Source organism: Trichoplusia ni, chromosome 16 (genome assembly GCF_003590095.1).
Source record: "Trichoplusia ni isolate ovarian cell line Hi5 chromosome 16, tn1, whole genome shotgun sequence".
Lineage (NCBI taxonomy): Eukaryota > Metazoa > Arthropoda > Insecta > Lepidoptera > Noctuidae > Trichoplusia > Trichoplusia ni.
Genome location: NC_039493.1, coordinates 9,270,046 through 9,293,761, shown reverse-complemented (window position 1 = coordinate 9,293,761; position 23,716 = coordinate 9,270,046). Strand labels below are relative to the sequence as shown.

At 35.2% G+C, this 23,716-nt stretch overlaps 4 protein-coding genes across 5 annotated transcripts; 2 read left to right on the top strand and 2 right to left on the bottom strand.

Moving 5' to 3' along the window:
• Positions 1 to 6,778: 6,778 nt before the first annotated feature.
• LOC113502176 (predicted GPI-anchored protein 58) lies at positions 6,779 to 7,881 on the bottom strand. Its single transcript, XM_026883597.1, has 2 exons — positions 7,768 to 7,881; positions 6,779 to 7,322 (listed from the first exon to the last, which is right to left on the bottom strand). The coding sequence occupies exons 1-2, from the start codon at positions 7,811 to 7,813 to the stop codon at positions 6,892 to 6,894; spliced, it is 477 nt and encodes a 158-aa protein (XP_026739398.1). The 5' UTR covers positions 7,814 to 7,881; the 3' UTR covers positions 6,779 to 6,891.
• Positions 7,882 to 10,262: 2,381 nt separating this feature from the next.
• LOC113502175 (poly(U)-specific endoribonuclease homolog) lies at positions 10,263 to 13,073 on the top strand. The gene is made up of 6 exons (XM_026883595.1): positions 10,263 to 10,732; positions 11,113 to 11,224; positions 11,336 to 11,420; positions 11,812 to 11,964; positions 12,274 to 12,362; positions 12,542 to 13,073. The coding sequence occupies exons 1-6, from the start codon at positions 10,359 to 10,361 to the stop codon at positions 12,776 to 12,778; spliced, it is 1,050 nt and encodes a 349-aa protein (XP_026739396.1). The 5' UTR covers positions 10,263 to 10,358; the 3' UTR covers positions 12,779 to 13,073.
• A 1,130-nt stretch (positions 13,074 to 14,203) lies between these two features.
• Positions 14,204 to 19,503, bottom strand: LOC113502174 (5'-nucleotidase domain-containing protein 3-like). Its single transcript, XM_026883594.1, has 9 exons — positions 19,023 to 19,503; positions 18,768 to 18,943; positions 18,263 to 18,496; positions 17,883 to 18,017; positions 17,339 to 17,496; positions 16,150 to 16,336; positions 15,917 to 16,054; positions 15,021 to 15,172; positions 14,204 to 14,720 (listed from the first exon to the last, which is right to left on the bottom strand). The coding sequence occupies exons 1-9, from the start codon at positions 19,192 to 19,194 to the stop codon at positions 14,516 to 14,518; spliced, it is 1,557 nt and encodes a 518-aa protein (XP_026739395.1). The 5' UTR covers positions 19,195 to 19,503; the 3' UTR covers positions 14,204 to 14,515.
• A 142-nt stretch (positions 19,504 to 19,645) lies between these two features.
• LOC113502171 (protein-cysteine N-palmitoyltransferase Rasp) lies at positions 19,646 to 22,554 on the top strand. 2 transcript variants are annotated; one of them, XM_026883590.1, is made up of 4 exons: positions 19,646 to 19,892; positions 20,339 to 21,126; positions 21,209 to 21,426; positions 21,505 to 22,554. In XM_026883590.1, the coding sequence occupies exons 1-4, from the start codon at positions 19,793 to 19,795 to the stop codon at positions 21,992 to 21,994; spliced, it is 1,596 nt and encodes a 531-aa protein (XP_026739391.1). In that variant the 5' UTR covers positions 19,646 to 19,792; the 3' UTR covers positions 21,995 to 22,554. The 2 variants fall into 2 exon arrangements, with proteins under 2 accessions (XP_026739391.1, XP_026739392.1); XM_026883591.1 differs by lacking the exon at positions 19,646 to 19,892 and having other exon boundaries at positions 20,440 to 20,543; positions 20,648 to 21,126.
• The last annotated feature ends 1,162 nt before the right edge of the window (positions 22,555 to 23,716 follow it).

Genomic DNA, 23,716 nt, shown 5'->3' with positions numbered 1-23,716 from the left:
CTTGTAGGTGACACTTGTAACTAGTTAAATAGATGTTTTTTAGTTAATATAGACGCAGATGATCGCTTGACAACTGAAAAGGAAAGTTCATTCTCAGCCGTGGTGGTTCTTTTACTAGCTATTACAGTTACTTTATGACATTAGTCTCTTTTGATAATACATTAGAAATAATTAGAATACAGTTAAAGCAAAATGCGAAATGTGAAAAATCTGACTCATGTATTCTATTAAAACAGATTTATTTCTCCACGTGTTGTACTGAAATACAAAGTAAAAGATACTAGTATTAACAAAACACACTATTTTACTTCGAGACTACGTATAATAATAAAATTAAAGCCAAGGAAAGCTGATTTAGATTTGTTAAATCCAAATCAAAATAAGTAGGACAATACGCCATACAAAAGATATCAACGCAATCATTTCTCGATAAAAAGTCGACGAAATCAGTTTTATACTTTAATGTTATTCTAAAATTACTTTGAAACTGAAACTACTCGATTGTATGCAGTTTGAAATTATTTATTACAAAAAATAGCAACGTACTCTTGTATCTATTACTTTTTATAGCCGGTATGAAGCTTTTTTTATTTTTAGTTATTCAGTAACTTTTGTCGGTATTCACAATCTCTATTCGGAATGTTAGAAATACAAATATACTTGGTTTTAACTGTTCTTCCAAATGAGAAATATGCATTTATAAGCCTGCGCTTTTTGGACGAGGAAATTTAGGTTTCCTTAGACTTTTTGTAAATAATCTTTTCTAGTAATAACGAATTCACCTTCTACAGAAGACAGATATCATAAATTTGATTTTTTTAACCCATCTTGGTTGTCCAACGCGGAAATAGCATTAGTTAGAAATTACAACTACCCAAAACAATGAAAGCTAAATTCGTGTTCTGCAATAATGATTTTTAGGAATACCAGCCTTCGAAAATGTCTAACTAAAACCTATTCTACAGAGGGCTAACTTGCTACACAAATTGCCATAAGATCAAACAATGTTCACATCGCTCCAGAAAGCCAAGCTTTCAAGTTTTGATTGTTATTAAAGATACGAAACGAAGCTGCAAAGTCTAGGTTGATTGTTGTTTCACTAAGAGCATATTAAGAGTGCACCTAGAATCAAACGTCATAATTTAAGCACGCTCTCACAAACCCACCGGGCGGGCACGGCGCGCGCCAACACACAAATATGAAATTTACGGAAAGAGTGAAATCGAATAAATTGCCCATTGTCTTAGTATGGTGCACGAATTTGGCCGGTATTACTTTCTGTTTTCATCTCGACATGTGCGCGCCGCAGGTGAATGATCTCGGCTAATTGTTCACTTGCCTACCCGTCATTACTACAGCCGATTGTGTTATTAAACGTATTTGCTATTCCACTCTTATTATACATACCAACCTACATGATACTTAATCCTTTTTTATTCACTCGAGAACAATTTAATTGAAGTTACGAACATAACAATTATTGGAAATTCTCTTTGCTTAACAATGGTTAGGAAAGTTGCAAGTTTTTAATATTATACATCAGCTATGTAGTTTTATGCGGAAAGATATTTCGGTATTTGTTTTACAAATGTCATCAAAATTAATTATTATACTTACATTTTAGTTCCAAATTTTCTAAAATAACATTAATAAAACAATATTGGAACCAAAATAACCAATTGATAAAAAAGGCTACAAGTAAGCGGCCACATTTCGCAAGCGGCGTGATGAGCTGAGCCTGCAGCGCGCTGGAGAGCCGGGCGTGCGGCGTGCGGCGCGGCGTGCTCGTGTCGTCACTACGTCATCCACAGATCCGCTTTGCATAACAATGCCGTCACAGCTTTCTTGCAAACGGAACAATATGAATTGGGGTTGGATTAGTCACCGCAACTATGCCAAGCTGCCAAGTGGTCCAATGTTCCGATTTACATAAGAGGCTTAACAACAACATATGAGTGGATATTATTGTTGCAATTTGCAAACACTATTCTCGTCAGACATGATACAAAAGTGAAAGTTTCTTTTAATTTATAAATATTGTTTCAAGTGGTGCCAAGACGCAATGAGAAATGCTACCATTTTTAAATATATGCTTTTAAAATGTGTCATAGATTTTGCCTGCTTGCAAAAGAATTTTAATGCGTAGTCATACCGACTAATGTCGGAACGAACAAGAATTTTAGAAAGTTACGTAAGACTTTTTCTTATTTTATAGTTAGCTAAGTTTCTAATTAATACTCTCGGAAATATATATGGGTGCGAAAAGAAAATGTACAATTTAAACGTAAACACATTTTTATAGCTACTTACATTGCATGATTACATGTATATGTACCTACTTATACTTGTTATAGATTTTCCTACTAATAGGTATATGTTAATGTAAACTCATACCCGCCTTTAAGAAAACTAACTAATTTGTTGAAATTACCTGAAAATGTAGGTAATACGTAATTTGATTAGCTAAAATAAATGAACTATATAAAAAGTCTTATTTTAAAGAAAGGTTCAAGGTCCGGTCCGGTCTTACAACGAAATACATAAATTGCGGAAAAATATCTCATAATCATCACAGCTAAGCTTTCACAAAATGAAAGCAGACAGAGATACACTTAACGATATTTACTAAACACAAATATTCGATAAATCATTCATTAATAGTAAACAGATTATTAGTTAGCAATGTTAGCATCGTAACGTAACATTATACGCCATTGACCTTAGTTTAAAAAGTATATGAAGTTGTGTAACTCCATACGTGAAGTGGTGATTAGAATGTGCCGCGCGGCGCCGCCGATTATTCAATGGCCTGTGATGCGGACGCGCAAGGAATGGGAGCGGACTTAGACCATTTCATAACATAACTGACGCAGGCTGCAAACGAAGTTGGAAATCCCCAATTTATGTCAGTGTTGTAAATTGTGTGACTCCTGCTGGTTTTACCTAAAGGTGCACTTATTGTGTTGTGTAAATGAGTTAGTAACAGTATGTAGTAATTTGCATTTTGCCTTAGAGAAAGTGTTTTTGTGTTATTCTCGAAAATTTATTATGTTCTGTTTTGTGTAGAGCACAGTTTTCAAGAAACAGTATTTACAAAAGATATTTACTGGTTAAATGGTTTTCTATTGTTTGATTTTTAAGTGGATATAATATGCGTAATGTTTATGCTGCAATTTTACGTAAGGTCATCGAACATCACCACAAATCTACCGCTTCTTGGGAACTTACCCAATCGTGATAAGAGATGTATACTCTTAATTACCTTAATTAGTACCACATTTCGCAAAAAACACAAACGTCTACGTAATTTATTTACCAGATAATCCCATGATATTGTATTTTCACATACAAAATGTAATGCCACTTTCGCCCGCTCAAGAATGTGTGTACTTATGAAGCCACAAAATGATCTGTTGTCATTGTGTGCAGATTAGTTGACAGAACAGCTTCGGCCTAGGGTTGCTTTGACAGCTAAACAAGAAAGAATAATTCACATATCCACATTCAGGCTATAAATGTTTCGTATAAAAAGGATAATTTTCAGTTTTCCAGTTTTGGGGGAATGAAAATCTTCAGAAAACCATAATTGGAAATCTAGTACAGGGTACAACACTCACTGTCAATACACTTATTATACAATAGCGTCAAATTTAATCTTATTTCCATTAAAACATCGGCAATTTTAAATAGCAGAATTGGGCTCTGGTGTCGATTGATACCTTTACCCAGTAGTGGGATACAAATTGGTTTACCTACATCTAAATTTTTATCTTACCTAAAGGTACTTAAATGTGTTCTTTTACAAATATGCCTCTGATCATACTTAAACTCATTGAAATATCAGTTCCGTGCGAACATCAAGTTATCACGAGGCTGCATACTCGTTGACCTCTTTATTGCCCAAGTTGCTTTTTATAATTTATCCGTTTAGATATTTGAATATAATATTTTTAAAATATTAATATTTTAAATAACATTAAGATTAAATAATCAATATTGAACACGGACAAAGTTTAACTTTGTTCATAACTTGGCTGAGAAATAGCGTTAAGTTAGAGATTATTCATACAGTATGCGTAATGCATATACATAATATAAAAATGCAATGTCTAGTACCGAAAACAATACTCATTTCAATAAGCAAGTTAAGTTTAGACTTAAATGTAGAGTTGCGCCTGCATAATCGGACATTTTGGAAACCTAAAACAAAGTTACCTAGCACGTGTTGATATTACAATAGAATTTATCTCATAACTTCGATTTAATCTATGATTTAGACATTCATTTGAATCCATTCGCTCCAAATAAATTCCTTTTATAGTCTCAGACAAATAACAGAAATGTGATTAGTTTAACAGTATAGTATATCAGTTTAATCTGTATGCAACTGTCCTTGCCTTTTACCTGAAGCTTGTATTAACGAAGCATTTGTTTAGACCGGTTGAAGCGGATCTGAAAACACTAGATCGAATGCTTTCTCCCGAGCTGCAACAGTTATAGCGTTCGTTTGATAAAAGTAAATAATATCAATGAGAGAACTAGAAGAAAATGTTGGATTTAGTCATCATGACACAGAAACAACAAGCTTAACCCATGTTAATTTGCCAAAAATGTATCTGATTAATCCCAAATATGTAGAAAATGATTATAAAACAAAATCAAACCTATAGTAATTAGTAGGTACTTATTATTATTAAAGAATAACACATAAATACAACAAATACATTACCCAAATTCACAAAGCGTATTTCTTCGTTGAAATGAAAATTATACGATTGAGTACAGCGATAACGGGAAAATGTTAGTTTGCGACAACCCTAAGTATGAGTATTGTCATACTTAGTAAGTCCGCGATGGGAACTTACTCGAAACCAAGTTATGTATGTGTCCCATTGTGTCGTGATTGTTAAGCCTAATTTATAAGTACCAGAGATCACGGCTTATAGTTTGTCACACTTGTTCGTTATGATGAAAGTTGATCGACAATTTGCTAGAAAGCTTAAACAATTCCAAATATTTCAACATAAGTTTAATTTCTACATAAACAGCGCTAAAATTAGTGTTGTTAAGTTTGCAGATGCCTAAAGGCAAAATTATATATCTCTGATTCGCAATTTAGTCGGTGATATAGGTAGTTTCATTCATTTAATTTGCGTAAGTAGTTTCAAATAACTGCTGGCCTACCGCCTATACTACATACCATCGTCCTATAATTACTAGTTTGAATTTTAATATCATACAATTAATACAGTGTTACGTAGATTCAAAATATTATGTGAGGTAAATAAGAGAAAATTTTAATAACATCCTAAAATATTCGCCTACAAGGACGTGTCTAAATAAGAAATGTTTTATTTTGGCAGGCCGTTGACTCATTGTTGTTATTTAAAGCATGAAATGCGGACACATTGTTGCACAACATGTCGCGGTAGTGTGTAACAGTAGGGTATCCTGCAGTTGTAACAGTCGCATGAATCATACGGAGAGTGAAAGTGGCACATTTCGTGCGCCCGCAGCCCTATCTCAGGCAGCCTGCGTGTCCGTGAACAAGTCTCGCATACTCAAAAGAAACAAAAGACTGAATGACTTAACCCTGACTTCGGTCCGGATAGACAGATTAGTATAATTGTATTCTTGTGCTGTTTTGTATTTTGTTTTAAAAAAACGACTCCCGCATTAAGGAACTTCATCTTTGTGTCGCGAGGTGTTTTGTTACAAACAAAGACCGGGTATCTTTATGTATCTGACTGACTCGGACCAAGTATTCCTGGATCAAATATATGCTTGTCCTTTGCGGGGATCGAACCGGCGACTCGTGCACTGTGGGTTTGGCGTGGTGACCTATACCACTAGGCTATCCCTTCATGGTCACTAATGCTAGGCCGACATTTTTTTGTTTCGATGTAATATCTGATAAGTCTTATATGTGATTGTTAATGATGATCGATTTTCATAAACCTGCCTAAGTATATTAAATAGAGGTATATTCCTTTGGATTTCCATAAAAGAAATTAATGGATAAACTTTTTATATAACGATTGACTGTGGTTAACTTAACTGAAAAACCTATCAAGAGTGAAAATCGATGTATCTTATACTCGATTTCTTCAATGTAAATAATACCTCTGCGGTTGCAAGATGCAAAAGTTGGCAATGCAAAGGCTTTAATCTAGGTTATACAGACAGCTCGGCCACATTCGTAGAGACTACTTGGAAGTTTCATTTTAATACAGGATTTGTTCCACCTACGTATATTATAATGATTGCGTAACGTGAGTTTTTTCACGGCACGCTGCTTACATCTCGTCATATAGAAATTAGGCTTGGGACGGTTACCATAAGATGTAACTCATGTTTTGTGTTTGAAAACCGTGAGATTTCGAGAGAGCCTCGTCGCTGTGGCGATGAATGAACGACAATGGCTGGGAGGTGCGAAGAGCCCCCCCCCCTTCGCGGTGTCCCCCGTCGCACCCCGCCACCGTACACTTTCACTGGCTGGAATAGGCTTTAGAGCGATTGTTTATATCTTGTTAATGCGCCTTTTATGTCGCATCTAGATGTATCCGGCTGATGTGACGGCCGTTGACTTGGTTTCTAATTGTGGTTAACTGCAACATTACATATTCTCTTTCCACTTTTTATTCAGCAGGTGAAGCTTAATCCGATATCTCTCCGCGGCCATGACCGCGCATTTTGTGACTGGTGATGAGTATTTTTGCAATCACGACGACGTAGCTCAACGTATTTTAAAAGTAAAATAAATAAGAATATAAAAAAGTTGAGTAAATTTGCACATGTCAATTTAATTACACAACATACTTATTTATCACATTTCACAGTAAAAACTCTTATCAAGTGGATAAGCCATTTTTAATTAACACATTATATCGTCTAACCCTGTTTCACTGCTTGGCTGTAGCTGTAAGGGCGAATGAGGCTGCTATTGCCCTGGGCATTATAGAAGTTGACGAGTGACTTGACGCTGCCGGGTCCAGTTGTTGTGTTAGTGTTCGCCACGGGGGCTGGGTTCACAGGTACTGGTTTGATGAGAGCAGGCGAAGGAGTGGGTTGCATAGGTTGTACTGGTTTTGCTGGTTGTGGAGTGACTGCTGGATTGGCCGTAGAAGCTTGTACTGGAGCCTTTGTGGTAGGTGCAGGAGCAGCAGGAGCCGGCGTAGGTGCGGGCCCTTGTACTGGTTTAGGCGCAGGTTCAAGTGCAGGAGCTTGAAACATTTGCAGCACCGGCCGCCTCCCCCCACCAATCTCCATGTTTATGAAGTCCATATTCGCATGTTTGTTGATCGATAGCGACAGCTTGCGACCTGGAATCGATTGCGAATGCAATTAGATAATGTGAAAAATATACTTATATTTGTATACATAAATGATATAATATTCTCTTTTTATTAGAGTCACAAACAAGTCGCAAATACTAATGAGATATAATGGTTTTTAATCACAAGTGATCGTTAATATATTCTGACAAACAGATATCTTAGTTCCTCTGAGGCTTAATATCTGTCATAATCCTAGAGGGGCATAATTGTATTTATGCCTAATCAAATTAATTATCAAACTGTGTTGAACATAGAGACCATATTCATAATTTCAGTTATTAACCCACTAAAGAAAAATGAAAAAAACTAGAAGTTTTTACAAGAAAGGCAGACCAAACATGCATAACTTAAGTAAACTCTAGTATAACTATACATAATTACGTAATCAGGAATTCTATGATTTATTTAAATTAATAAAACAAATACTTACACTCAACAAAACAAACGAATAACAGAATCAAAGCTGCGGCCCTCATGTTGTCAGACTGGCGCGAAGTTCTCAGCGTGTTTGTATGTAGACTGTGCGGAGTTACTGACTGAGTGTATGTTTTAAACAGATCAGCAAGATGACGGCCAGGGTCAAGTGGGGCGGCGAACATGGCAGGCCGTGGTCAGTCCGCGTCAGTGACCTCACTTCGGCATGACCTCATCGATAACACGTTCTCGGTAGCGGACTGTTTACTTGTTATGAGAACCAAAACATTATTTAACTTGTTTCCTTTGCTACAATTACTTAATGATAATAGAAACAGTTAAATAAAGTTTCCTAGTTAAATTGTTAAGCTCCAGCTTATAGTTAAAATCTTATAAAATTGTGTAGTCACACTTAGTTCACTTTATCGGTTTTGCATACTGTGGATATTATGTACCTAGTGTATGAAGAGCTGGGTAAGTAGAATAGCAGTAGGTATGTCTCCGCAAATGCAATAATATTGCCTTAAGAGATTGTGGTTACTCTGAAGTATCTATTACTTTCTACGAAAATTTAATTTGCATTAAAAATTTCAAATTCAGATACGAATTAGCAATCTTGTAACAATTATCAGTCGTTTAAGTGACCCCGGGGTCGACTGATAATTTCCAAACCTAAATATTTGCTCGGATTTCATGAATCCGTAGAAATGATAAACTTATTATTGTTCATTTCTCGGATTTTCCTAATTATGTATTCTTCTAATAACTGGTCAAGAGTCAAAACTTATTTTTACACAAACAAGTTCTCATTATACTTCAACAGTGACTTTTAGGGGTTCAATACAAACTGACGTGGAGGTTACTAACTATATTGCCAAACCATAAAACTAACGGAGTTCGTCGTTCCCGCCGCCTTTAGGTGAGTCCTCTGTATAAAGTGTTCGGTTTTGTGGTGCCAGTTTATTACTGTTGTCATAATATTGTTTTATTAACAGAAATATACAATTTGAACCGACTTCAAATAAAAAAAACACTACTGCGTCAAACTTGATACCTATTTTTTCCATTTTCATTAAATGATTTAACAAAATCATTTCATCCAGTCCGAAGTTCTAAGGTAACAAGCTTAAAAAAAAACAAAATACAGACGAACTGAGAACCTCCTTCTGAAGATATTGATTTTGTTTTTACACATATATCCAAGACACAATAGGTATTACACTTTGGTATTTAGTGATGGGTACCCCATAGTAGAATTGCACGCAGTGGTTGCTACGGAGTATGTACAGTTCTTTAACTGCACCGTACAAGTATTCAAACGTGGATCGGACGAGAGCCTAATGCATTAAACATAGAGTAAGATACGATTTTCCCGCCGCGCGCGGGCGCAGCACGCTACTGCTGCATTGCGCGCGCGCACTCGCCCGCAACGATGCGCTTCTGATAAAGTCTCTTTTCTGATGACTTTCTTTTTTACTGGCATCCGAACACATCTATCACACATCGAATGTTAAATATAAACTGCCGTAAATAGGTTATTATTTCGCTCTACATCTAATATGGCGATAGCTATTTGCTACGCTTGTTTAACAATTAAACAATTCGACATGACATATTTGATGAGAGTAACATGACAGGTAGGAAGTTATCGTTGTAGACTAGTAGTAGATAGGTATTGCAAAGTTGTAAAACAACACATACCTCTCTCGTGTGTTAATATAAGATGTATTTGCTGATTTGAATTGCTGCGGAATTGATAGTGTCGCATATTTATGTGAAATAATATCTAATGACAAAATTAGGAGTCAAATTACTGCAGGGAAACGTAGGTAGGTACATGTCGATTGTAATTATTTATCTAAAGTGAATATAACGGTATTTACCGCATAAGTTGGCTTAATTAAATTGGAATCAAAGATATTGGTGCAAACAAACGGCCAGTGGCTGATATCGGGTCTAAGGTCTCGCCCCAAATGATAAGTTTCGCAATAAATCTCAACAATTTTAGGCACAGTATTTACATCTATAGCCATAACGCCAATATGATCCTTCTGTCCTGATTATTTAGATTCACAATGTACTTTTTTTTTTTTATTTGTGGGCATAATATTTTCTTACACTACACATACCAGCCGGTGCCACCTGCGAAAATCGTTAAATCATCTAAATGACTTCAAAGTAGGTACCTACCTACCTACCAATTATCTTCTCCCTTATGGTTGGCCTACCGACTGGCTAGAGAGCTATGGACGGAATTGAAATGAAGACGTATAAAAACATATTTTTTAAGCATTCCGTATCTACAATTGAATGTCTAGGTGCATAGAACCTACGTACGTGTCGCAGAGTCGGGTTCAAATCATTTCATTAACTCGAAAATTGCTTTGCATCTCAGGTTTCACATTGAGGACAATTAGGTACCTCCTTCATGCAAAGCTTAAGTCCGCGCGTGTCTGCGCTATGAATCTAAACAACATCGTATCTGTAGTACGCGAGCATGACATCACCCAAAGGTCGTGCTGTATCGCTGCGCGACGGACTCGGAGCAGCTCAGTGATCACTAGTGCGCCGCTCGCACTACACACTGCGTATCAAACATAATCCATTATGAAGATTGCCATTGTGTTAATTGTTTGTGTGGCCGTGTGTCGCGCCGACAACCTAGCCAATGCAGCCGGACAGATCTTTAACAGCATCTTGCCTAACATAATCAGCAACTCGGTGACCGGCCAGCAAGGAAACACAGCAGGCAACACCCTCCAACAGATAGGTACGGTTGTTGGCGGAGTCGTAGACTACGCCAAGAAGAAGAGCTATGAGGATCTGCTGCGTCAGGTGCAGGACTCCACCACAGATGAGGACCTTTTGCGAATCAGTGAGGAAATGTTCAACGGTGACATCAACAACGCTTATTCTTATATCCAAGTGAACCTGCAAGAGAAAACCAGTCCTCTATCCAAGGATGACAAAGCTCCAGCCAAGTAAGTTCATTTCCTCAACCAGATACCTTTACACCTAGATAATATATCATATTGACGTACGTAAAAAGAACAAAGCATCTAAACGTATATTTTTTGTTTTGTGAGGGGTCAAGAAGGTCAAGTCCTATTATAATAACTTATCGGTCTTACAATTAAATTGTCTAGTAGCTAAGTATTTGCATTGAATCATTACCAACGTAGATACCTACTGTATAACTACTGTGGATGTACCTACGTATGTTATTTTGATCTGTTCTTTATACAGCCATCAGATTTCAACTTTATTTCGTGCAATTTACATGTACAAGGTGAGGTCAAAGCCAGAGTGAATTCGTTCTTGTCATAAAAAAAATAACAATAAAATATTCATTTAATTTTAGCCTCCTGTCCGTGCCGCAAAATGTATGGAGTGGTCCCACAATACGGCCGTTTGTTGCACTCTTCGACAATTACCATAAAAACGTGATCAGGCCAGAGTTTGTCACACCCAATGTGAGTAGATACCTTTAAGTATTTCAATTGAGTAATACACATAACTAGATATAAAAAACACCTGCATATACGGACAAGGTAAACTAATGTTCGGATGATGTCATGTTGCAGGAAGAAACGGAACAAACCACTTACATCAACACTATTCTCGCCACCGGTCCAATTAGAAGCCTTATGAACTTTTTGGTTAGCAAAGGTAACCAAACCTGTTTTATATTTTTTACGACTTTCAAGAGAGTTGCTCAAGTTTCTAATGATCAGATTTCAAGTTGTAGGCTGGTAAAAAGACGCTGTACTACCGAAGCAGCGTTTGATGTGTAAACAGAAATGACATTGTGGGTAACATAATCCGCACATCGTTACGTTGTTTTTTATAAGTGACACCCACGTGTTTAGTTTTGCGATAGATGCAAACTGCACAATTATGACGAGACGGATCTTCTTCTAACGCAGACGATAACTAGTTAAATTGCTATAACGGAATACCAAATAGTTGAAGAAATGTTTTTGCCAGCCCTAAATAATTTTCTCTCTCACTGTACAGCATAGAACATTTTATTCTATGTCTTATTAAACCATGATTATAGGATTAACTCAAATGAACGAGTACAATGAACAAGTGGACTTACTGAGGAAGATCTGGTTCACGAAGTACGCGCGCCACTGGACCGGCCTCTGCAAGTGCAGCTGCGCCTTCGAGAACATCTTCATGGCTGAGCTCAAGTCCAACGATGTGCTTGGTTAGTCACGTTTACCTTCATCCTTGGATAGAACATTCTAGCACCCAGTGCTTGCTGGACTTGATTAGCTTTTCCCTGTGTGTAGGTACTTATTAGGGATTAACTATGGGAGCCAAATAGTACAATACCTATAATGCAATTAAATCAAGAGCTATTTTACAAAATTCTATTCCATACATTTACTTAAAAGACAGAAATTCACCTACCTAATTACCTTATTATGATTCTAAAATCAATTTGATCAAGTATCTAGTAATTCATAATCGAAAAATTTGACCTTGTGATTAAACCAATCGTTTCCCTGTACAGGACTCCACAGTTGGTTATTCTTCGCTCAACGTGAACAGGACCGCAAAGCTAACTACCTCGGCTACATCGACAAACTGGACCTCTCTGGAGTAAGTTACTTCAATGTCCATATCTATAAATACATCCATTCGAATCCAATATAATGCTTTCAAATAATAACTAAAGTACGAAAAAAAAACATAAAATGAAGTTGTCTGACTTTTGTGGTCAGGCAGTACCTAACCTAAATTCGACTAATAAACTAATTCCCACCATAATACGATTACAGAAAGGTCTGATCCTGAAGCAGCACTCAGTACTGAGCGACACTAAGGACGCTCCCGAAGTCACCATGTTCGTGGGCACATCGCCCGAGCTAGAGATGGCGCTGTACACGCTGTGCTTCATGGCGCGCCCCGACCGACCCTGCAAGCTGCGCTACAACAACGTGCCCTTCACTATCCAAACCAAAACCCTCAAGTCTGAGAATGTACTGCTTATTGATACCGCCTACCCTCTATACTGATCATTCTATGCAAAATCCTACCTCTCTTGAATCTGTTCGTCCGAACGAACGTTTGAAATACAAAAAGAGGGAAAACAAAGAATTTAGTACATTTAAATGTGTCATATACCTAAATATCTAATTAAGTTAAGCTTTAAAGAGATTTATTGCAATAACTATTTAATTTTCTATCCATAAGTATGCTTTAAACAAAGATAAATACTTCAAGCTTAGTTTGATATCACGTCTGGATACAGGTCGATGAAGATAAACAGGTCACAATAATATTAAGTAATAAAACCAATGAAATGTTAAACGAAACTTGTTTTATTGTCATATATGTATATTTAATACACCACTAAGATATGATTTCATTAAAATTCATAATTGTATTTAGTTGTAAGACTCGTTTTCAATGTTTTCATATTAAAAATATGGCACAAGGTTTTACAACTTGCCTTTCTATCTTCAATTACTTATTATTTGTATAGGTAATCTAAGGATTATTTTAATTTACAACATTTTCGCTGTCCCTCAGTCAAAACAAACATTCAACTAAATTTTAAAAATTACAGCTCAAGTGGAATTTACGGCCACGTACGTGAAATTTAAATTATTAAAAACAATTAACTCAGTAAACAATCAACGCAATAATTATAAATAATCATGTAGAGCCGACACGAGGGTGTTTTTGTCTCTTGACTCTCTATATTTTCAGATTATTCACATATTTCTAGAACACTAGACTTAGATGATGCCGATTTACTTATTCCCCTGAGTTACAATCATAGAAACAATTAAAAAAATGAGTTTCTATTATTGAACTGAAGGCAGTGCACCAAAGATGAAACTTATGTCAATGACATTTTTATTCCATAATAGGAAAATATTGATTACATAAAATAAAGTAACGTTTTATAGAGAAAGTATCTATTTACACGTAAACTATCAAAATGTTTATAATTTAAATTTATAAAAATAACAAATCAACAAAACAAAATTTCCTAGAGAAATAAAAAGAAACATTCAGGTACCTGATTATCACCACAATTGTTAAAGCATGACGTAATTAATAGTAATAATGAATTATATGTATTGTAGTAATAAGACTACAATACATATGTCAAACCGAATTTATTTAATTATAGCGAGTAATGCAATTTACCCGTATAAATAATAATTGAGATATTATTAACAATTATTTTCTTTGTAACGGTTTACTCATGCGTATTATCGGGAACGACCGACTGGTTTCGGCCCCATCCTGATATACGCCTGAGTAAACTGTTATTAAATAAATAATTATAATTATAATGATGTTAAATTTATTAAAAAAAGTAGACGAAGCTTCACGGTTTCATTGTAGTTATCGAACGTTTAGAACATGAAGCATTCACGAATAACATAGGTAATACATATATTCGTAATCTCTTTTTGTTTTCCTTAGCATATTAACACTTTGCTTTTTCTTACATTGTATGATTCTTGCTTGAACAATAAATGTTGGTAGGTTTCAACGAAAAATACCAATTTCAATGTTATTCAATGTATGAACTCAATTCTTGCGTCAAGAACAACTAGCGCAACAGCCTTGCTCATCAAGAATGGTCCCACATATCTGGAAGAATGTTTGACTCAGTAGTGGGAAGACAACTATTTACGACACTAACTACTCGTATCTACTAGTTACTCTAGTTTAATATACACTTATCCTTAACACTAATCGATTACTCAGCTACAACGACTGTCGAGGTGGACTCAAACGAAATACGAACCATACTCGTGCGGCATGACGCCGCGGCGCGGGTAGAAGGTGTGCGTGAGCGAGTGGTGCACGAGGTTGGTGATGTCGGACGTGTACACGTCGGCGAAGCGGAACAGGCGCCGCGAGAAGTACGTGGGGTTGTGGTACGTGCGGAACACGCTGCCGAATTGCGGGTTGAACACTGTCTTTATTTCACTCCTGCAATTGACAAAAGAGAAAACTAATAAATTAAATATGCACTTTAGAAGTAAATCCTCTTCCTTTCGAGTGTTTAAAGTGCTAGCAGGGACCACAGTTTCAACCGCCTCTAAGGATAAATGTCAACCTTGTTCCGTTTTCACTCTAGCCTTTGCACGATGGACCTACCGACGGTCTTTTTATCATAGAGACAAAAAAAGCTATGATGACTTTGTTACTACAATTACTGCCGAAGTAAAACTGTACAAAAGAAACCATTACAATGAATCTGATGCTGTCGGGATAAAATAAAAGACAAACCTAAGGAAGTCCCTCTCTTTCATCCACTCGTTCAAGACTGCGAGACTGGCAGGGTCCTTGTGGTCCTGGTTCTGTTCTATCAAAACCGTCAACATCTGCAGCCAGTTGGCATTCTTTTTAAACGGCTGTGTGTTCAATGTTGCTATTTCGTGCTATGAACAAAAAAAAACGCCTGAATGTTTAATCTATTATACTAACATTATAAAGCTGAATAGTTTGTTTTATTGAACGCGCTAATATCAGGAACTTCAGTTTTTAATGTCAGAATGACTATTTATAGAAAAATGATACAAGGCTTATATAAAATATCACACAAGACCAGAGCACCAATAAATAATGTTTAAACATTCATGTTTTATCATTCTGAAAAAAAAAAGCGCTAGTTGTGCTGTGTAAACGGACAAACTTTCACTTAAACAATTTGTGGAAGAATTATTCCCCTTTAAAACTTAAAAACTCGACAGAATGAGTCTATCTTTTAAGGTCAATGTGCGTGTTTTGAAGTCAGGAGAATGAGAATCCTCTAAACCGAGGCAGCTTTTAGAATCGAGCCATGAAATACCTTCTCAGGCCTAGATGCAGACTCAACCACAGTCAAAGCGTATTTGAATCGTACTTAAATGGCCTTCGCAGAGACCTGCTCAAGGCAAAAAACACGTTCGGTTGATGAATTACAAGATTTTTTACGGCGGACATTTCTGTAATCACCCTATTCTAGCTAACCTCTTTTATAGAATGTATAAAATTATTATTTTTAAAAATCTTTTCACTTTCGTAGCGTGGTGAACACAACACAGGCTATTGTCATATCAGCCCAAAGTGCGCCGCCGCAGGCCACACAGACTATACTCTGTCTTTTGTTTCTTCTCCTGTAACAGACCAATGGTGTGGCTTACTCTCAGCTCGTTGATGATCGCGCCGGTACGCCAGCCGTGGCGCAGAGAGACATCGGCCACGCTGTAGGGGTGGTCGCCGAAGTAAAGCACTTTGTTACCGTACCAACCCGTCAGCTGTTGCAGCTGCTGCACTGTACCCTAAAAATATTGGATATTGCGATTATTTTTTCAATCAATATCTCAAATATCTGGAATGCAAACACAAAATGAATATATATTTCTAAAATACTAACCTCATAATAAATAATATCTTTTTGTAACGACACAACTTTATCCCAAACATGTGTGTTGGCGTTTTTGTCGAATACCCTGATAGGGCGTGTCAACTCCGTGAAGAAACTCGGTTTGTTAGCATTAACAATTATTACGTCGAAATATTCACGCCACTTATCACCAACCAAGACTTTCAACCCAGCATTCCTGAAAAAAAGTGTTATTATTTCATGAACTTATAATTCAATTTAACTACCTTTCCGGGGACGTTTTAATTAACTGATAGAATTTTTTGGTACTCTTATAAACCGGATTCGTATGCATGTGTTTTCGAACATTTTATTATCACAGACAATTTATTGGTCGCACAATTATCATCATGTCAATCTGGAATCATCGACTGCAGGGTAAAGGCCTCCATGCCTGGGGAGCAGGATTGTTCGTAAGGGTTAACGTGGCTCCGGTACACGAAGGGCAAAGGAATTAGAAAATAGAAGGATTTTATGGGCCTCCCCTTATCCTGCCACTTTTACTTTTGATTGGGTGACACCACCAATGTGGTGGTGGCATCGGGTGTGCCACCTAAGTTAGCTTTGCCATTGATAATATGGAACCAAACCAAGATCGAGAAGTGAGTAGCGATCCAGTGTCATCAGCAAATTTCCAGATAGAGTATTTGACTAAGGGCCGATTTCTCAATCGCCAGATAACTTTTGTTCAACGAATATCTTTGACGTTTTGACAGCTTTCGTATAGAATATATGTCAAACTGTCATATTTATTCCTCAGATAAAAGTTATTTGACCATTGAAAAATCGGGCCTACATCTTATAAAATAAATTTATTCAGCCCGTCAGATAGATTTCAAATAAGATTGAAAGCCTGCGTATTTTCTTATCATCACATGATTAGAAAGCAAGCACTTAAGATTAAGAAATGTATGGAACCGGGGGCTAGTAAAAGCGTACTGGACTGACGTCACATGAGATTTTATATAACTAACCCCTTGACGCCCAAGCCTATTGACGCCAGCTTCGAGTTAGAGAGAACCAACTCGATAGAAATCGAACTCCATTCTATCGGGTGTAATGCTACAGGTATTTTTAAGAAACTACGATATCACACAACGTGCTCTTGGTCGTGAGACCTGCGACTTGTCCTTTACCACTCAGTAATGGCTAATTAAATGCTTCCAAGTATTCAACTTACACGAAATGGTAGGGGCTATTAGTTACGAGAAAAAGCTTCTTTTTGCCATTCTTTAGGAAATCTAAATAACTTGTCAAATATTCGTTTGGCCTAATGTACTCCTCTACTTGTTTGGCTACAATCTTGTGCATAATTGAATGACTGCTTCGCACTGCCTTCTGAAATAGATAAAAACAGATTTTGCATCAGAATACCATACAGCTAGCTATATCGCTAATAAAGCTTTACTTTTTTTCAGGAATGCCTGCTGTTGCAACTAGAAGTCTGACAAAATACTAATCCTGTCTATAAATCAGTATAGCAGTAAACACCTACACTTTATTTGTCCTAAAAACAGATTCAATTAATTCAATATGAGAACTGTTTAACACTTTAAACTGTCAGTGGGGATTTATAGGCCAAAGTAAGGAGAGAAGTTGTTAGTTGAAGTTTTCTAGATGTGTCAGCAGACTATCAACCTTGTGTTTATACTTTCATAACTTTAGTATAATAGAGACATGTATTTACATGCAAGTATATTTAAAATAAAAAATGTATAAATTACCTTTACATCTAGAAACAATATTGCAGGGTGATAATCAATATTATTCTTTATGAAGTAGTCAGCTACATTACACATTAAGCCCATTTCAGGAACGGAAAACAGATCAGCTAAATGGACCATTTTAGCTTTACTTGACTGGAAAAAAAGCACATATTACAGTTCGCAAAACCTCAGGTAGATTTAGAATTTAAAATGTTATTGGTTCACAAATTCATTAATTGTAATAAAAATTAGCTTCCTCTCCATGCACTTCGGAAAATGAAATTAAACATTAAGAAAGATGCAATGCTCTAAAACTAATGTATCTTGTGTACATACCACCTAAGTTCACATTGTGGAATGCAATAAACATATTGAGTATTGAGTATTGAAAATCATACCTTATATGCCCACTTGTGTGGTACACCCTCTACATAAGTAATGGGTATCATTCTTTTTTTATACAATCTGAAAACTTCTTCAGTTGGCACCGGTGACAAGCCCCGATAAACAGTACCTAACTGAATTTGTAAGAATGAGTCCAGTTTTAAAAGGAGGCCTTTATCTATGTCATAATGCAGTCCTCTTACAGCAAAGTTTGGTATATATTCTAATTTTGCTATTTCTTTTGGATACTGAAAGCAAAATAAATTGTTAACATAAAGTTTCTCTTCAGAGAAGCATTATTTTCCAATTTACATAGTATTTCATAGTATTTTTGTAGGGCATTTTTTTCATGTAATCATATCAGAAAGAAATAGGAATTACATTAAATACATCATAACTCCCTTAATTTTGTAAAGCTTAAAATAATAACCTTTATAGTGAACAAATCATAGAATATATTTAAATAAGTTACCTGTATGGAAACAAATGTATTAATATAATTATAGGTATGGTACCTACATGAAACTTTTCCAAAAGAATTTGTCTACCAAGCCTGTACAGTAATTGTTCCATCGAAGGTTTGTAGTGGGCCAGGGTGTAGTCATAATCAAATCCATATACTTCAACTTCAGAAAGATCAAGTTCATTGCAAGCAAATACTCCTCTAGTATTTACGTTCTTAGGACACTTTTTGCCTGACAATGAAAGATTAATATGATATTATAATTTCTTACACTGCCTAAATTCGTAAATAATTCTTTCCTAGAAACTTACTTTCAAATCTTTGCTTTGTGTTACGGTATGCCTCTTTTAAGCTTTCAGCAGAAGAATATCTTTTGGGTATATGTGCAGGAAATTTACTTAACGAATCTGGTGGCGAAAAACTACATTTACATCTTGCACACCCATGTATAAATCGAGTTTGTAAACATATCATTATTGACATCTTTATTTATAGACAAACTAACAATGAGCACCTAAAACTACGCATGAACACTAAACTAGCATTTTATTTAATAATCTCTGTTGTTATTTATACAGTAATACAAATATAATTACTGATAGTTTTAACAAGAAAATTAAAACCGTTTTATCATTCAAATAGATACGTAATAAATTGGGCATCCGGCAAGCATACTGTCATTTTCAACTATATGACAATTTATTATTATTGACATTTGACAGTGACACCATTTGATGAAGCTATGTCGGCCTTCCGTTTTAAAAAGAACCACAAAATTGAACAAAAAGTAACGAGCGACGCGTAATTGATTCGTTGTATAAATTGAATTTCAATTCCACATTAGGATATTTTATAATTGATTTAATGCTTATAATAATTGCTTATTTTTAAGACTTTATTTATTTGTTTGAAAGAGTTTATTTCGTTCAGTAACTTGAAAAAGTTGACACTTGGCTTTTGTTTACTTTTTACCATCATAATTGAAAGGTATAAATTGCAGGTGGTCGTGAATCATGTTTTGATGTTTTATTTTATTTATCCATTTGGATTTCATTATTTGATCAAAGCAAAGCAATAGCCAATGGAAGGCAAACTAAGTCGTTTTGAAAATATTTTACATGTCTGTTTATGGACATCAGCATGTTTATATTCTCTTTATAAATTAGTTGGGGCCCAGACAGGTAATTATGACTAAAATGAACCAATACTCTTTGTTTAATTACGGTATTTAAGACTGGTACGCCTAAACAACGGTGAAAGCTGCTAGAAATCAAGAATGATGAGAAAAGGGTTCTGTAATTTAATTGAAATCGGCAATGGTGTTCCTAAAATAATAATGAATTTTTGGGGTGCTATTTTTCACTGGTTTACGTACCACACTAGCAAATAATAAAAACACTGAAAATTGTTTCTTCCCTAAGAAGACCCACTGACCCTTATCTTAGATTTGCTTATAAATAAATTCTGATTTTTTACAGTTTACACTTTGCGACTCTGGTTTATTGGGAACTGGTTTAGGTATTCAGAAGTTTTCGTGAAATAAACTTAACTACAAAGCTAGCACTGTCTTTTTTAATTGCTTTTATTAAGTTATATAATTTAATTTCCAATTTTTCTTTAATTTCAGAAATATTTGAAAAAAACCCGGAACTCCAATACACAATCCGGGACCTAAACCCTGGTTGGAAATTCCTATACAGGTTCAAAGATGAGTCAGATGTTGAGTGGAGTACATGGAAATATTTAATACAAACATCATGGTTTTATATGTTGATCCAATTTTTTATATCAGAAATTATAAGAAAAACGTATGCATCATTACTCAGATATTGGTATACAATTTCAAGTGTAATTTTTATAATAAGCTACATGGGCTTTAGACAGTTACTAATTGTTTTTTCCCAACCTGTAATATTTTCGGCTATTGTATTTTCAGGAGGCAAAAGAATAAGTATATGGGTAACGAGTATACTCCTTTTAGGAGGATATAATTCTCTTAAATATAAATATTTCTTTTGGCGTGTTTTGGATACTGGTAATCTGCAGGATGAGGAAGTTTTTGTTTTGCTTTATGCTATAGCATGGGTTGAGTTACGATGCATTAGTTTCAGTCTTGATTATGTTGATAAATTAGAGCAACGAGAAAATATTAAAGACAAAGAAAATCTTGTGCACATATCAACGTGGGATGATCTGATTAGCATGTTTAGTTATGTTTTGTACTTACCAGTATTATTTGTTGGACCCATCATCTTATATGAGGAATTTGAAAAGAGTTTCCATGTGAAAAATGAAAACATTTTGTTGAGGCTAAAAAGATTTATTTGGGACATGATGATTTTTCTTATGTATACATTTTTATTGGAGCTTGCATTTCATTACATATATTTCTTTGCACTGCAAAGTCAACTAAAGGTAAGCAAAGTAATGTTTCATACAAATGCTAATTGTGGAAATTTTATACAATACATAAAGTTGTGCTTTTCTTTTGTTTTAGGCTGTGTATTCAATGCCTTCGCTAGCACTCTGTGGGGGTGGACTGTGGATGGGTTTGGAGTTTCATATGAAATATGTTATATCTTATGGAACAACAGCAGCATATTCCAGATTGGATAATATAGAACCACCCCCAACACCACGTTGTATAGCCAGGATTCATGTATACTCACAGATGTGGAGATACTTTGATGTTGGTCTATACAGATTTTTATTAAAGTAAGTAACTTATTTTGTTAAAATTAAAACTTAAAAATATTAATGTAAATAGAGATTTAATCTTAAACTTTGTTTCAGATATATATACAAGCCCATTTTCGCTATTTTATCAAAAAACATAGCTCTGTCCAAAATAAGCTACAAGTTGATTGCTTCATCCATAACATTTATGTTCATATTCATGTGGCATGGGACTATGTGGAACATCTTTATATGGTCGCTTTTGAATTATGCGGGAATAGTGATGGAATATTTTGGGAAAGCTGTGGCTTCTAGTGAAAAATACGCACAATTTAGAAACAAAGTGCTTCGAACAGAAGCAATGGAGACACGATTTATTGCCTTTTTATGTGCACCCTTGTTGGGTTTGTCAGCAATATCTAACTTCTATTTGTTTGCTGGTACTGAAATTGGCAATGTATATTTTGGTCTATTAAAATGGCCATCATTGTATAATTGCACTATAGTCTACCTGTCGCTATATTGTAGTTGTCATGTAGCTATTGCTTTGCAACATGTCTCATCACGAACTGATGTAAAGAAAATTGAACATAAGACTGATAATTAGTGATTTATATGATTTTACCTAACATCATTTAATGTTATGATTTCTAAATAGACTATCAGTTTGAATTACAGTAATCTCATTACACTCTGACATGTTTAAACATACAAAATAGTACAACCTGTCATAATAATATGCAGTACAAAAACATTGAAATGTAGGAACAAAAGTTTGCTACAGTCAGATTTACGAAGTACTATTATAATTCAGTGACATGTAGGAATTGAATGTGGTCCATTCTTTTAGTATTCAATATATTTAATTACCCGACAATACAAAAGTTCTCACTGAATTTTATTGTACGTAATTGTTTTGTAAATCTCGTTTATAGTAACAGCTAACTTTTGTCGCTGACTATTCTGCAATATTTTTGTATCTTCAATTAACAAAAGTAATTAATTATTTTTATTTAAGCAGGGTTATACCAGTTCCTATTGTGTCTACTTAAGTTAAAATAAGCTGTGACATTCTTAAATTAGAAATTTTAAAGTGTTTTATTTTTATTCTGGCCATCACCTATGTGAACCGCTGTAAAAATAATTATAATAAAATGATACATACAACTCGTTGTTTTATTAAATTGCTATTAACTTATTCCGTTTTAACCGCCAACGCAAAACAAGATTTGTTATATGTTTGACGTTTGTCTGCTTGTCTGTGGCATCATAGCCCCCGAACGGATCGAGCGATTTTAATTTAGTTTGTCCTGTATTAAAAGTGCATTATTTACGAGTGTTATTATTCTTAACATATTGAACAAAAACGGTTGAGCCGTGATATTTGAAGGGTTGAAAGTGGGGAAAAATAACCGAATGCTCGCAAATATACTCATGTGAGGACTCAGATGAAAGCGTACTGAAATGGAATATTGATGACTTAATCAAGGCAGTTTTTAAATTGACGTTAATTAAACGTTTTGGTTTGAAAATGGGATAAGTAAATCCGACTGTCAAGTGAGAGTCGGGGTTTTTTTAAATTATTATTTTGTTTAAAACTTTCAGCAATAAGTGTATGTGTGTTGCATGACAGCTTTGTCAGCTGCTTGATATAAATATACATTTATATTATAATTTGCCAGGTGAACACGTAATTTCTTAGACGATGCGAGTGCGTAAAGGCTTTAAATTAATCAATAGAATGTTAGTTCAATTTCCATTATTTCTTGTAAACTAGGTGGGTTGAAACTTAGCATAAAATTAATTAAGTAACGCTGAAACCATTTTACGTACGTATACCTAGGTAGGTAGGTACGCGTTTGAATAATTAAGAGTAGATAGGTACATACGTATTACCTGTATCTACTCTACTATATTATTACGAAAGGAACAGGCACCTAAGTGATAACTTAAAATGAAATAGCCGCAGCAGCAGTTTTTATTATCTACGTACCTATGTTATTACTAAAAAATGTTACCAAAAAATGGTTAGATACCTATAGTGAATCAATCTTAGAGGCAGACGTATGCTAAGACTGGTTATGCCGTCACGGACTTTTTTGTAGGTAGACCTTTTTATGATGGACGATATTGAAGAAGATCATTTTCATATATCTCGTAGGTTAAGGCAGCGTGCAGCGTTTGCAATAAAAGCGCTAATACATCAGAAACCTCTTATATTCACTGTTCCTCCACTAAATCATGCAAAATCATATTTAAAAAAATGTATTTAAAAAACCGCATTAAAATTCATATTTAAGGATTTTACCAATTAAAGGCAATAGGTACA